Below are 16,107 nucleotides of genomic sequence, written 5' to 3'. Positions count from 1 at the left end.
AACCAATCCATGAAGAAATGTTCAACATCTTTAGCAATTAGGGAAATGCAAACCAAAACTACACTGAGTTTTCATTTCATTCCAGTTAGAATGGCAGCTATCAGGAGCACAAACAATAATAAATGCAGGAGAGGATGTGGAGAGAAAGGAACGCTTTTACACTATTGGTGGGTCGTAAATTAGTACAACCACTATGGAAATCAGTATGGAGGTTCCCCAAAAGGCTAAAAATGGAACCACTATATGACCCAGCTAGACCATTCAGTATTGATACTAAAGAATGAAAGTCATCACACCCCAGAGACACACGCATACCCATGTTCAAAGCAGGATAATTCACAATAGCCAAATTATGGAACCTGCCCAGGTTGGTTCATTCAATGGATGAATGGACAGAGAAAATGTGATGTATAGATACAACGGAGTTTTATTCAGTCATAAAGAAGAAAGAAATGATGTAATTTGCAGGAAAATAGATGGAATTTGAGAGCATTATGTTACGTGAAATAAGCCAAATTCAGAAAGCTAAGGGCCATTTTTTCCCAAATATGTGGAAGCGAGACAGGAGAAAGGAAAAAGAAAAGGTGGGGGTGGGTAACTCAGAAAAATTGAAGGGAGATAGTAGGATGGAGGAACAGGACCAGGGGGAGGCGAGAGGGGAGAAAAAGGGGAAATATTGGGGGACGATATTGACCATATTATATCGTTTTGTCATGTGCTTGTAAGAATATTGACTATGAATCCCACTATTATGTATCCTTATAATGCACCAAGAAAACATGGAAAAAAAATATTTGCAGTCCCAGGATGTCTCCCTGCAGGGGTTCTGCAGAGGTTAGGGCTTCAGAGTGTTGGTTCTGACATCAGAAAGACCTGGGTTCAAATCCAGGCTCCACCAGACCTTGGCTTAGGGATACTGGACAAGTCACTCAGTCTCCAATGTGGCATCTGCAAAATGAGGGCCAATAACAATATGTGTCCTGGGGACCTTCAGGGGCAGAACTGTGCCAGGCATGTGGGAAAGAAAAAAACTAAAGCTAGCAATGAAGGAAATGAGTGAGGAAGAGAATGCGGAGAAGCAACTGGCCACCTCTCCAGGCATGTGCTGGCTGTGTGACCTTGGGCATGTCATGTGATGTCGCTGTGGTGAGAGGAGCCTCCTGCTCATCCATTCCTCAGATGGATGCAATGTGGGTTGATAGCCACATAAGAGGCCCAGAAAAGAGTCTAGTGAGTGGAGGCTTCCTCTCTGTTCTGCATCATCAAGTGACCAGCAGTCCAGACCAGCTGGGGTGCTAATGTCATCTACAGAATGACTGAACTTGGACTCTACTGGTGAGCAGGCCCCACACATGTACCTTTATCGACTGGGCACATTGTCCTAGTCTCAAATGGGCAGAACTGCCCCCTTCTCCCCATATCCATGTCACATGACTCTTGGTAGAAGGAGGGTCAGGGTGGAGAGTTAGGAGTTATCTGTGGTCATCCTGAGAGCCCTGGATTCACATGTCATTGTTGAGTGACATGGGACCCACAGAGTGCCAGATGAGGAGGTGGAGCCCAACTCCACCCCAAACATGCAGAAGGGCAGCCGTGGTCCTGGCCCCAATAGGAAGCTCCCAGCCTTCTCTCAACTCAATATCCTTCCCCCAGAGCCTGCACTACACCAGGCCAGTGGGGGGGTCCTGGGCCCTGTGAACTGCAGGATGGATGAGGGCAGACAGGTAAAGGGTCACCCCAACACAGGGCCTTTGGGGCCAGCACCAGGTAAGCCCCAGTGGAGAGGTCAGACACCAGGCAAGCCTGCCAGTGTCCAGGGGAGGCCACCAGCATTAGAAAGGCTTCCCAAAGAATCTGCATGGAGCTAGGGTCTAAAGGTGAATGCAATCAGCCAAATGCTCTGTGATGAGAAGGAAGAGCTCCCAGGAGGGTGTGTGTTCCCCTGCTGCACCTCCTGGGGGGGTCTTTGTGCATCCACTCTGCTCAGCGCCTCTTGCTTTATGATTAGCAAGAGAGAGAAGTTACAGTTGCAGAGGGGAGTTTAAGAAAAAGTTATTTGTTTCCCTATTAGTATGCACGAGCAATTCACTGAGGCTTTTGATGTGGACAGTGGATGAGATAGAAAGAACCTTCTAGAGAGATGTTGTGAAGCAAAAGGTATAATAAAGTTCTCCTGGTCTAAAGGGACAAGAATCCTCCCAGTGTGGAGGATTCTTTATGATAGACTTGTCATAGTCTGTTTTGTGTTGCTACAACAGAATACCTGAGGCTGGATAAATTATAAAGAAGAAAGGTTTCTGGAGGCAGAAAAGTCCAAAGGCAATGTGCCAATATCTAACTGGTGTCTGCTGAGGGGTTCATACTGCATCTCAACACAGAAGAGAAGTGAAGAGTGTGTGTGCAAAAGAAGCACAGGGGAGACTGAGCTGTGTTATGACAACTCACTCTTGCTGTAACTAAGCCATCCCTGGGAGACCTAACTCACTCCCTCAAGGCCTAACCCAGTCTCTCAAGAAAAATATTCCTAGAGTGATGCCCCATGACCTAATCACCTCCCCTTAAGCCCCACCTCTTAAAGTCCCACCATCTTTTAACACCATTATATTGGGACTACAGTTTCAACATGCAAATCCTGGGGGACAAACCATATCTAAACCATGTCCCATCTTTCCATGGCACCCAGTCAACCTCTATCCCTGTAGCCTAGAGGCCTTCAGAATATCCACCTGTCTGGAACCTCGCGTACATTCTGAGAATTCATTGCTGATCACATGGTTGGTGGAGTTTCAGAGTCAGTTTTTAGAGTAAAACCTTGCTGTCAACCACGGTTTAAGACGAGCTGGTTGTCTGGTCCATCTTAGCTTCCCAATGAGGCCTCTGTTGGAGGCCCGAGACCAGAAGGGCTTTAATTCTCCTTTGCATTCATCTGGCTCTGGCCTCAGACTCTGCACCCCTGGGTCTCTACATCCAGCCTCCCACAGGCAGAACCCTGTGAGGAGCAGGGCCCTGCCCACCTACTGGGAGTCCTCATTAAGGACACCCTCACATGCACTGAATCTCCCAGCTTCCTTGGGCTTCTTGGGCACAGCAGCCCTCTTCCCAGGCTGCCTGTTTGGAAGCAAATGTTGACAGTAGGCTGTCCCCTTGCGCAGACCCTAGATTCCTGCTCCTCCGCTCTCGGCCTCCAGGGATCATATGCCCAGGCCACCAAATGCCAAAGCACTCCATGTGTGAGACCGGGACTCACGCCTGCCAACAGGGCCTCCTGTGACAAAGGGAAGAGGCCACCTCCCTGCCCAGGCAGACTAGACTGCTCCAGGCAAGGGGAAGGCTGTTTTCCAAGTGAGATTTGCAAGCTCTGCATTCTGGAGAAAATTTCAAGGCAATAAGTGGTGTTTGGGTCACTGCAGCTTTTTTTATGTAAAATCTTTTTCTTAATTACAAAGGGTTTATGTTCATTTGAAAATTATATATATATATATATATATATATATATATATTAGAATAATAATCACAATAAAAATTCCCCATAATCTAATAATGCAGTATTTTCAATATTGTAGTATAGTTTTTCCCCTTTATTCAGTCATTTGAACTTTGTGTTCTTTTTCTACTTAACTCTATGTCCTGTGCTTCTCCCCACATTAAAAGCCTCCCACCCCCTCCATTGCAGCATTATATTCCCCCATAGATCTGAAGACATCCCTGTATTCAGAGGTGCTCCGCCATGTCCTTGTGGTTGGGTCCGGCTGTGGGCCATTGGTCACCAGAATGGTTCCAGTTTTCTTTATAATGCATTGAATATCCTGCAGAAGTCTTTGAATTTCAACTTCCTTTCTCAAGGTGCATGTGTGCAGTCGAAACCTCAAGTATTTTAAAGGTACCTTTTGCCCCACCACCCCAGCAGCATAGGGGAGGTGTCTCTCCCATCTTCCCCCCACCAAAAGGTCTCAAAGCATTCAGCTGACTCGGGATTTATACCGTATTTTCTCTTGATGAGAATTTGGTTCCAACTTCACAACATTGTTCAGTGAGAAGGGAAAGTCCTGCACACTGCACTCTAGTACCACCTAGAGTCAGGGTCCTTTTGTCTTGAAGTAAATAAATGAATTTACAAAGTATCTACCACTGCTAGATTAAAGAGATTTACATAACTAGAGTATGAAAAATTATGCACGCCTCATCTTTTCCAGAAGAGTGAAAATATGTGCATAAAAACTGTCCTCTTGGATTGTAAATGCTATTCAAAGCCGTAAAAGTAAAGATTCTTAAAGAACAGCTGCTCCATCTTTAACGGATAATACAATTTGTCCCAAGATAAGAAAATTGCCTGGAAAATGCTCATGTTTATTGGACCTAGTGGAAGGCATTTCTATAAATTCAAGAGAAAGTAGCCCAGTTGGTGGAGTGAGCCAGGACCCCCTTGGGAGACTTATTCTTCAAATCGGCTGTTCTACGCTGCCTGGTTGCTGTACCTTCCCGGCATCCATCCTGCCAGACATGTTCTGTTTGACAGCTGAGCGTCTTCAGGGGTGACTGGTTGATCAGAAATTAGTGCGAAGAGGGTCTGGCTTCAGAACACCATAGGGTTCATTTCAGCCTTGGTTGTTGACCCAACTGTCCCCTGGAGGGCTTGGAGCAAGGATGTAAGGAAGGAGAGGGTTGTTACAGGCTTTGAAGAGGTAGCACCTGACATCAGCAAACTCAAAGACTTGTTGGGGGAACCCAGATGTTCACACTGGCTTGAGAGAAGTACACAGAACAAAACGGCCCCCCTCCCTGCACATGGAAGGACAGAGGCTTCCGGGTTAGGGTGCAGAATCTCAGCTGTCTGAGCCAGGTTGGCTGGTAGAGCAGAATTTGCACCAGGGCCATGGGCAGACCTGAGGGCCCCGGAGAATGGGTATGGAGAGTGAACCCCAAACCCAGCTCAGCAGAACAGCAATCGCCTCTTGAGTTCAGAAGGGCTGGGGCGAGCAGGGGAACCCACAGGAAATGCAAAGAGAAAAAAGTCCATCAGCACGAGAGGCCAGGAATCCCTGAGCCCCAGAACTGGGCACAAGCCGCCTTCCTAATACACGTTTGCCAACCTTCTTCAATATTCAGTGAGAACCTACTCGGTTCCAGGACTTGCTCTAGGAACAGTTCCTGCTCTTGTAGAGTTTGTGATCGGAGGTGGGGTTGACAGTTGCAGACAATCACAGAAATAAATGAATAGTTAAAAACCAGAGTGGCAGTCAGAGGACGCTAGGAAAGGGTGGGCGGGGTTAAATGGTGCAGACTGGCTCAGGGTTAGCTTCAACCACATTCCTGTGATCACCTGGAAATCAGTGTGCATGGGGCGCAGAGCACACCAGCTGGCTATAAAACTCAAAAGAGGCTCAGCAAGGGAGTTTTTTGTTGTTTTTTTGTTTTTGTTTGTTTTAACCATCTTACCCCTTTGAGCCTCAGAGTTTGTGTGGTCAGGCTAAAGAAAGACTCTCAACCCCAGCATGGTTCTCTCCTCTGGTCTCTTATGAGGGCTTTTCCACCAGCCCACATCAGGATGCACAAAGTCAAGTGTGCAGGCTCTGAAGTATTGCCTTCTCTATTTGAAGGCTTTAGAAGTAGGTTTTAGGGAATGACTTTGATAGGGTACTGTGTAAAGCAATGCTTCTCGAATTACCTATTAGAAAAGGAACACAGTCTTTTGCAATCAGTCATGAACCAATACATTCTTCTAGAAGAAAAAATGAAATGAGAAGCAAAGACCTGCAAGATATAAGCCTAATCTTTCATCATTATTACATTCAACAGATATAAAATTACTATTGAATTTCTACAACAGTGTCCAGATGCTGACTCTCAATTTCTGGACTTACCCTGTAGCAGAGTAGTAACAGGTGGTCAAGGGACCAGGCCCGTCTGTGGACCTCAGTAAGGAGCAGGGCTCTGGTGCTTGCTCTTGCCCACACCCCATAGAACTGGAGAGGCACAGATCATCACCCCTGTTCAATTTGCCCGGAGCCATCTTTACATGTTGGCCTGGAAGTCAGGTGACAAGTGTGACCCTGCCGTTGTCTGGGTCAGACACGGGGCTCTGCTCAAGTGGAGGAACCAGGGATCCTGTCGTGCACCTGGGACACAATTAAATCCCTTCTGTTATCAGGGGACTAGAGCAAACTCCAAACAAGGCAAAATTGGAGGACAAATTTCAGGTTATTTCCTGTGACATTTATTGAGAGTATCTAGGGGGACTCAAAGGGTCCAAACTCCATGAGGACTTGAAAGATTGGAGCCATTAGTAAAAGTGGTTGCCATACACACTGACCCTCAGACCATCACACTCAGGCTGGAGTGTGTGTGTGTGTGTGTGTGTGTGTGTGATCTGTGTATCTAAGGTCACACACACACACACACACACACACACACACACCATCCATAGCCTGAATTTCTCTCATTTTGAAGCCTGGCAGTGTGGCATTTGAAGCTGGCCAAGAGCGACATGGGTGATAGGTAAGCAAGGTGTACGCCCCGTGTGGACAGCAGCCAGGACCCCCACCTTTAGCAGCCAGAACCGGTGTGTGTGCCATGTGGATGTGCACACGTGCACACATGCATGTTCTGATTTTCATCCACCTGATCGTGCACTCATTTCAGCAATGATTACTGAGCCCTGATTGTGAGCCACGCAGTGCACAGAGCCATAGAAATCCTGCACCAGCCCAGGAAAGGAATGGACGTCAATAAATAAGGAAATGGCTCTCAGGAGCAAGAGGGCAGGGTGGAGTGTAGCAGACTCTTCACCAGGGTGACCCCTAGACAGCCTCCTCTCCAGAATCACCCGTGAGATGCAGAGGAGGAGAAGGAGCAGCCACAGGAAGAGCAGGTCTGTGCGCTGGGCAGGGGATCGGATCAGCAGGAGCCCCAGGCTAGAGGCTTAACCAAGGCTGGGGACACAGACCTATTTATCCCCCACCTCCTTTTCTTTGGTAGTTAATTATCTCCTCTTAGTAGAAATTAAAAGGTAATAAAATGTTGGGAAAATAAAATATAGTAAATGGAAAAAGGTCAGTAATAAAGGAAGAGAGGGATTCCTTATACTTGTAATTGAGTTCAGAGAGTCTGCGCTGGTTCCTTTTGAAATGGTGCCTGTGTGTAATTGTTTTTAATTGGAAGAGAGAAAGCCAAATAATTTAATGCTCAAAATGTATGTGCCTATTATGTGTCAGGCCCAGGGCTAAGTGGTTTGCATTTATTATCTCATAGAAACCCTGTAAACAACTCTGAAATACGTGTTCACGTGAATAAACCCAGACAGAGAAGGAAATGACCCGCCCACGTGCCCACAGCACCCGACTGCAAGTGACAGAGCTGGGATTCACACCCAGGTCTGAGGCCAAAGCCCTGGTTCCTTGGAGTTATACTCCAGCTGCTCCAAAGCTGGAGCTGTGAGCTGTCCCCGCTTTGCAGATGAAGAAACTGAGGCACCCAGAGGTTCAAGAGTAACTTGCTTGCTACAGCAGCTAAGGCAGGGTCTGCACCCAGGAGCCTTCATGTCACCTTGGCCCTACCCAAAGTTGGGCATGGCTCTGAGGATCTCATCCCAAGGCACAAGCAGGCAGATCGCAGGGGTCAGAGTTCACCCCTGCCTCCCACTAAGGCCTTAGGAGAGTGTTGTGAGCACACTCAAGAATCCACCTCCGGGGCCACCACCTGCTGTCCTTGTCATGGGGACCCAAAACTCACAGCTCCGTTCTGGTATCACCCCACCACAGGTGCCAAGTGTCACCTGTACCTCCCTGTCTGGCCTGTGACAGGCTGCTGGGTTGTGCAAGCCAGGGGTGGGGGCAGGGGAGATCAGTCACTCATTGTCCACCTGAGTGGCACCACTTGAAGATGTCACAGTCACGAGGACCTGGGGAGACATCCTGGGTTTCTCGTCTGCCCTCTGGTATTCTGATGCTTGGACCTCTAGGGCCTGGCTGACCCCAGAGTGACTGTCCCCTGAGAGCTAACTGATTCTCAGGGTCAATGATGACCAGCTGTTCCCCTTTCAAAGACAAGCCAACCAACCCAGAACCCACCCACCACCCCACGTCCTCATCAGGATCTCATACCACTGGCTACCATTCACCTGCCCAGGTCACCCCTGGGCCAGGTGTCAGGTGGCTAGGGATAGCTCCTGTGGCCTAGAGCCTCTGACATCATTGGAACTAGCCAATCCCAGCCTGTCCATCCTCCTCCCCTGTTCCTTCCCATGGAAACCACAGTAAAGCCTTTGGCATCCCCCATCTCTTTCTCCCTCCTGGCTGACCCTGGTGCTCTCCTGGGTGGCCACCCCTGGTACAGTGTGACCCTTCCTAGGGCATCTGTGAGTATAACCATCTCTTTAATGGCACTTATGTCCTGATCTGTTGACCTTATCCTATTTAATCAAAAGCATGATAAAACCTTTTTGTAAACAAATATCCAGGTCACTTCCTCCAGAAGCCCCCTCTGAGTGCCCTGGTCAGCTTAAATCACCCCTTCCTCTGCTCCCTGGAGCTGGTTATTTTTTTGTGTGTGTGTGGCAGCCTAAAAGCTTGCTGTGTGCTTACCACAGCACTGAGTGAACTCAAAAAGTTAGGGGCAATGACTTCTCTGCCTCTCATGGCAGGCTCTGCCCAGCACATAGTAGGTTTTCAGTAAATCCATGGCCTCTGAAATACAGATAAGGACCATACAACAACGATGATATCCATGGCAACAATAGCCATCTGTCCTTCATGCTTTGCCTACCTCTTCTCCAATTCCCAGAGCAACTAGAACTCTGCAAAGTAGATTTGAGTTGTCCCATTCTGCAGACGAGGGTAACAAAGCTCAGAGACGTCCAGTCACTTATTCAAGACCACACAGCCAAGAGCCAGGAGTTTGAACCTGAATCTGTCCTGCTGCAGAGTTAACACTCTTGAAACAAATTGAGCAGAACTGAAGTTCATATCCTTTTGCATGACCCTGTCAGAGGTGACACCCTTCACAGATTGATCAGGGGATGGCTACCAGGAGCATCTTAGTGTTCTGAAAATGTACAGCAGGTTCTAACTCAGCTGTTGAGTGATCATCCCAAAGCAGTCAGAAAGACCTAGGCATGGCTATTATCTGGCCCTGAGATGACATCCAACCTCTGACCCAGCATTCACCCTCCGACCTCTGCTTAAGTCTGCAGCCCATCTTGACCTCACCACCCATCCGGCCTCAGACGTCCAGGAAGGCCAGTGGAGACCATGGTATCGCTGAGCCAAAGGACCACCTCAGCATCTCCTCATGGGAGGGCAAGGCCACCCGTTCCTTAGAGAAAGTCTTAGGAAGTGCCAGGTGCTCGGGCCTGCACAGCCTAGTTAGAATATCAGCCACCTGCACAGCCCCTATGCAGGGGACCCCTTTGCCATCCCTCCCACTGCCCAGAACCCAGGGATCCAGCCACTCACCTTGTGTGGATCTCCTAGAAAACCTAAGGCTCTTTCAGCTGCTGCAGGCCCCTGGCCATGCACCCAGGCAGGGAGGGTAGAATGGGAACCGCAGACCTGAACGTCTTGGATTACAGGAGCCCCGTGCCTTCAGAAGGCCTGATGAGCTTACTTTGCCTCTAGGCCTCTTGTATGGAAGTTCCAAGTGGTTAATATTCTCCTGATAAGAAAACATGTGTTCCCCGAATTTAGCAGGAGTTATAATAAAATCATCATGTTTCTAAATCCTTAATCCACAACGAAAGGAGTTTAAATCCCGACGGCATTCCAGTGTTAGCTTTTTCAGGAATACTTACGGGGTAATTTAGGCCTGATTATTAAAACAGCAGGCCGTCTGCTTCCTCTCTGTTCACTTAAGAAAAAAATTGAACCACGATTCATAAACGAGTCTCTAGGCCCTTTATAAATTGAAAAGATTTTCTTTCCAAGCAGAATATAGCTCAGAGATGTTTGGGAAGCCTGCAGGTCAAGAAGTGGGTTGGTCCTTCCTGGGGCCTGTCTCTGGGTTGGGCCCTTAGTCTACATTGTCTCCTTTAAGACTTCCCACCAGCCAGGTTTGGTGGTACTACGCCTATAATCCCAGCAGCTCAGGAGGCTGAGGCAGGAGGATTGCAAGTTCGAGGCCAGCCTCAGCAACTTAGTGAGGCCCCTAAGCAACTTAAGACCCTGTCTCAAAAAAAAAAAAACATAAAAAGGCTGGGGGTGTGACTCTGGTTAAGCACCCCTGGGTTCAATCCCAGGTACAAAAAAAAAAAAAATTGACCACCAGCCCAGGAGTAAAAATAATGTCCCCAAATCCACAGATGAGACTATCAGGTGGCAGTGGCCTTGCCAAGTCCACCTGATCACATCAGGAGAGAGGAGATTCAAGTTCCAAGCTCTCCAGTCCTCAGTGTGACACAAACCCCCAGCCCCACCAACTGCCCTCAAGGCCAGGCGTGCAGAGACCAGCAGCCCCCCCTGGGTCTTTGCCAACATCAGGATCATCTCTTTTTTAAAAATCAGCATAAAACGAGTATTCAAAAATAAACCTGTAAAAATTAAAACTTGTTCTCAGTTCTGACAAACCCCCCCCACACACACACAGACACTGCTGGAAGGACTGTTGTAAGAAGGCTGAGTGGCCTCGGGCAAGTCCCACCAGCCCTCAGCCCTGCCATCATTGTGCAGTTCAGATGCCACTGCCCACGGCCTACTCTCCAGGAATCCAGGAGGAAGAGGGAGGTGATTGGCAAAGGCTGGATTTGGTGGCTTACCCTCTTCTCTCTTAATCCCCACCCCAGCTCCTTCTGGAAAAGTGGAAGGCGTTTGCGGGAACTCTCTCCTCCCCAGGACGCTGTGCTCACCAAGCCTGGTCCATTTCTGTTACTTTACAGCTGCAATTCTGCCTGCTCCTCAGAACCTTCTAGAACATGCCTCCTGAGGTCCACAAAGCCTCTGGCCTTGTGATGTTCCTTAAGCTCTCCTGTACCTGATTCCTCCCAGGCAGGAGTGGCCCAAGGGTGGAAACACATCCCACTCCTCGGGAAGGAGACTTGAGGTGGATTTTCTCAGCCGTGACAACCGCCTAAGAGGCGTCCGCAGTGGTCTCTCTCTAGGGAAGAGGCCTCTGGCGACTGTGAGCAGAGCAGGTGCGGTGACAGGTCTTGTCCACACTAGCGGAAGTGGGAGACCCTGGAGAAGGGCGTGTCTCACATCAAGCCCTCAGACAGGAAGCCACTTTCTCCACTTTGTAATTTACATCTCTAAAGAAAGGGAGAGTCCCACCTGGGAGAGAGGAGAGAGGGCAGGAGCACAGGCTTCCCTTTCAACATGAGTTCTTATTATTGGGAAGCAGATTCCTCCCTCAGCAGTTTGGGAACAACTAATTGCCTTGCCAAAACTGAGAGAACCAAGCACGTACTGTGGTGCTGTGAGGGTGGGTGGTTCCAGAGAAGCTGCAAACATGCCCTGGATTCTGCTTGTAGCCCAAGAAGAACGGTGGCTCAGGAAGGTTCGGAGTCTAGGGCTCCCCAGATCCACCTGGCAACTCTTCCCTGAACTCTGATGTCGATGTGGAGGCTCAACCAAACCGCACAACCCCTGATTTAAAAGGTTCACGGTTCCTGAGGGAGGTGGCACACAAGCGTATCATTCCAACAGGGCATCGTATAGGATTCATTCACACTCTCCTCACCAGACAGTGAGGGCAGGTTCCATGCCAGGCACCACGGGGCACGGTGGGCATTCAGAGCCACATGAAGCTTGGGATTAAATACTTCAGTCCAGTGTTAAGGAGGCTGTGGGGCACAGAGGAAGGCATCCACCTAGACTGGAGACATCCATAAAGGCTGCAGGGAGGTGGCAAGGGGGAAGGAGATAGAAAGGAAGTCCTTGAAGCAGCAGCCGTGTGACCACACCACTGTGGCATGACAGCTTTGCTATGCAGATATGAGGTGTCCCCCCAAAGTCCCTGCGTTAATGCAGGGAAACTCAGGGGTAAAAAGATTGGATTACAAGAGCTGTAACCTCATCGGTCCATCTGAGCTTGAGTGGACAGGGTGGTCAGTTAGGCCTTAAGCTAATGGGTCCATCTGAGCTTGAGTGGACAGGGTGGTCACTTAGGCATGTGGGGCGCAGCTGGAGGAGTGGGTCCCTGAGGCCATCTTCCCGGCAGCCCCTTCCCCTTGCTTCTCTGCTCCCTGACCTCCGTGAAAGGGATGGCCTCCCTCCACGTCGCCCTTCTGCCATGATGCTCTGCCCACCTTAGACCCAGAGCAATGGAGTCGCCCGACCTGGGACTGAACCTCTGATGCTATGAGCCAAAACAAACTTTTCCTCCTCTCAATCGCTTCTGTCGGGTATTGAGGTCACAGTGGCAGAAGACAGACTAACACATCCCAGGGCACTACATGCCTGACGAGCGTGGACCTCTCACCATGCCGTGACGTTCACATAGGCCCGATAAGAAGCCCCTTGTTTGCTCTAGAGGTTCGGCCTTAGGATTGAACCTGGGGCCTCTGGAGCATGGGCTATAGTGACTCCATGATCTCCTCCTCTAGAGGGTGATGGAACTCAGCTCCTGGGCCCACAGGAGGTCTGTCCTCCCTCCTTCACGCTCTGTTCCTCTCGCCCATACATCCTCTCAGTATAACTCCCCTGGGGGTGAACCCCCGACTGCTCATGGCATGCTTGAGAAACCCGGAAGGGTGCTAAGGGCTAAACCCAGATTGTAGTCATGTGGAACACGGTAAGGTTGTGGCCCAGAGAGGCATTGCCCCCTTCCTTACTGGGGCCCTACTATGCTCAGAGCCCTACTATGTGCCAAATACACATTGTCACACACTATCCTCACCACGACTCTGAGAGGTCAGTGCTATGGTCCTTATTTTACCAAGGACATTTCTGAGACTTGGGGGCCTCCAGTGACCTGCCCAAGAACATCGTGACATTATAGAGTCAAGCCACCTTCCTTGCTGCCTCAGCTTCTAGCCTGCTTTCCTGAGACCTCTGGGCCACAGGCATCCTTGGCATTTCGGTGTCAGCTCAGCTGGGAGCTCTGGATCCAAAGGAGCCCCTCTCTGCCCTGTCCCACAGCATGGCTCCTCTCTGATGGGACAGCACAGGCTTCTTCACCACCTGCTCCTCCCCTGGCTCCTGACCTGTTCACTCCCTTTCCTTGGTGCCCCAGAGCCTGGCACATGGAAATCCCAAACACACAGCTGCTGAATGAACCAAGCCATGTGGCCCTTCCCTCAGCCCAGTCTTATCACCATGATGGTGGCCAATATCCCACTGGGGACTTATACAGATGCTAGTGGCTGCAGATGGACCCAGAGTCTCACAAATACAGGACTTCATGGGCTTCTCATGGGTGAGAGCAAGACATTTCGTAGATTTTCATTTCTACCCAAGCCAAAGGGTACCATCTAATCAGGTTCTATGTGACCAACATTTGGGACTTGCAAATGGATAGCACCCCTTCCTCCATGATTCCTCTCACTCATTCACACAAGTGTAGCTGAGGACGGTTGCACAGCCTCTCGGACAGTGTCCTTGCAGCATGCGGGATGCTCAAGGTTGTCAGCAGACAAATATTATCAGTCTGCGAGCATCACCTCCAATGGGCTCTGACTTCTACTGGATGCTACAATGTATCAGTCACTTTCAGTGTGAGCTCAAGCTTCCTGTTTATTTGTGTTGATTGCTCCGTTCACGTGTGGAACCATTTTGGTTGTGATTTTTTTCTCTCTCCAATGCTTTATTGTCTCCCAATTATTTTTCCACTTTAAAGCGATGACAAGATCATCGGCCATCCTTCAGCGAGTCACAGTCCCAAATGCTAGAGAATCCTTTCCCCCTGCCTCATGATCTCCTACAATCCTGGAGTGACCATGTCCTCTTTCGCTTTGAAACAAGACATAGGCATTCTTAAAAATCACCATGTGAGGGGAAAGTAGGGTGAGAGGCACAGAACTCACAAATGTCACCAGTGACACATATAAAAGGGTCAAAGAGAAAGCGTGAGCACAGTTTTATACAATACTGCGTGAGTATGGCACTTGACCTTGAACAGACTTGGCGTTTGCTGGTTTGGGAGTGGACCCGTGCACACCTGCGGTTACAACTTCCCATCTGGGGCTGGGGATGTGGCTCATGAGGTAGCGCGCTCGCCTGGCATGCGCGGGGCACTGGGTTCGATCCTCAGCACCACATAAAAATAAAGATGTTGTGTCCACCGAAAACTAAAAATAAATATTAAAAAATTCTCTCTCTCTCTTAAAAAAAAAAAAAAACTTCCCACCTGTTTCTGAGATTCTCCTTCCACCTCTTCACAATGACACCCCAGCTGCACCCCTTCCCACATCCCTCCCACCACCAATGTCAGATCTCTTCAAGGTCCAATGCCATATCTGGCATAGTGCCTGTGTAAAAAGGTGGTCATGTTTTTCTCTTTCTCCCTTTTTGATGCATCCCAGGTGACGTTTTTGAGTGTGATGGCTCCTTCTGTTTTTCCCATGTCACATGGTGAAGTAGGAAGCTGGCCATGTTTGTGGGGTGTGTGTGTGTGTGTGTGTGTGTGTTCTATTTCTCTGTGGCTGGGTTCAGCTGGGTGCAATTTTCTATATTCGCCTGATATTTCTCAGGGGGGCAGACATTGCATCACCAAATGTGAAATTCCCATTATCTTCAGACGGCTCCTTAATATGTTGGTTGAGACAATTCATTTATTGAAACAGATTCGCATCTTCCAAACAAGTGTTTCGGCAAGACTCGCCATACCTGATTGACTTTTCATCCTGCTTCTGTTTATTCAGACTGGACCAAAAGGATCGAGTACCAGCCTGGCTCAGGGAGTGTGCCCTTGTTCCCCAGCATCCACCTGGAGACGTGCGACGGTGCCGTGTCCTCCCTCCAGGTCACCGCGGAGCTGCAGACCAATTACATTGGCAAGGGCTGTGACCGGGAGACCTATTCTGAGAAATCTCTTCAGAAACTCTGTGGTAGGTTTTCCCCCATGGGAATTTGTTAAATTGATTGTGTTTAAATGATATATGCAAACAAAGGCCTATGTTATTAAACTAGAAAATTCTCTGCCTGCTCAAGTGCTCATAGATGGACCTTTGCTTTGGTGGAGGATCAGAAGGCATCTCTTTTGGCATCAGACGCAACTGATTCAGGCTCTACTTGCCAGTTGTGTGGCCTCAGACAAGTAGCCTGGCAAAGCCTCTGTTCTTGATTAGGAAGACAGAGATGAAATGGCACAATGTGTTTCAAAGCCCCTGGTGCAGAGTGTAAGGACACACAGGCTCTCTTGCTCTGCTGGTTTATAGAGGGCCAGTAGGAACCAGTGGTATCAAGCACCTGGGCAGGGCGTGGCTCTCTCCACAGGGCCAGCTACATGATTTGGAAGACCCAGTGCAAATGAAGACACAGACCCTTGTTCAAAGATGATTAAGAATTTTCAACAGCAAAGCATTAAACCAGGTGCATAAACTAAGCAACTAAGCCCTGTGCAATGGCTCAGGTCACCTGCCCATCAAACTGGGCCCTGCCCAGCAGAGAGGAGCTTTGGGTGGGTTGAGGTGGGCTGATGGAGACATCCACATATGGGCAAGAGAGGACTTGCTGTCAATAGGCAGAGAGAGAGAGAGTTATGAGAAAGGAGGCAGGCCTGGAAGTGAAAAACCAGCCTGATGGGGGGTGCTATGAAAGGAGGAAGCCTAGCTTTGTTGAGCACCTACTGTGTGCACCCTGCGGACTCTCCATGTGCATTTGTTTAATTTAGTTCCCATCTTCTCTGTGGGGAGAATGTCTTTCACTCAGCTTTAGAGATGAAAAAATTGGGGACCCAGAATGTGAAAATGACTCATTCAAGTTCACACAGGTAGCAAGTAGCACAATTTGAAGGTAGGTCTGTCTGGATGGTGGGGTCTTTAGCTCTGAATCCATCATGGCCAACCCTGGAGCTAGAACATAACTCTCCAGTGAGCTTGGGGGAGGAGAAGATGAGCACCCCTGAGGTGCGGACAGTCAGACTGTTCATGGGTTGGTGGGCCCCCTCACCGCACCCCTACCTGCAGTTCATTACGTCCTTGTTCTTTCCAAGAAAATCCAGGCCTAGTCTTGGACTCTTACA

The 16,107-nt window shown here is 49.1% G+C and overlaps 1 protein-coding gene across 1 annotated transcript in view; it reads left to right on the top strand.

Moving 5' to 3' along the window:
* Clstn2 (calsyntenin 2) overlaps nucleotides 1-16,107 on the top strand; it is a 346,124-nt gene that overhangs the window by 232,375 nt on the left and 97,642 nt on the right. The window contains exon 6 of the mRNA XM_048794510.1: nucleotides 14,786-14,971. Within this exon, the coding sequence (XP_048650467.1) occupies nucleotides 14,786-14,971 (186 nt within the window). The remainder of the gene's footprint in view (nucleotides 1-14,785; nucleotides 14,972-16,107) is intronic.

This window comes from Marmota marmota, unplaced genomic scaffold, assembly GCF_001458135.2.
Source record: "Marmota marmota marmota unplaced genomic scaffold, marMar, whole genome shotgun sequence".
Lineage (NCBI taxonomy): Eukaryota > Metazoa > Chordata > Mammalia > Rodentia > Sciuridae > Marmota > Marmota marmota.
Note: the sequence above shows the minus strand (reverse complement) of the source record. Positions and strands in the feature narration are given on the sequence as shown.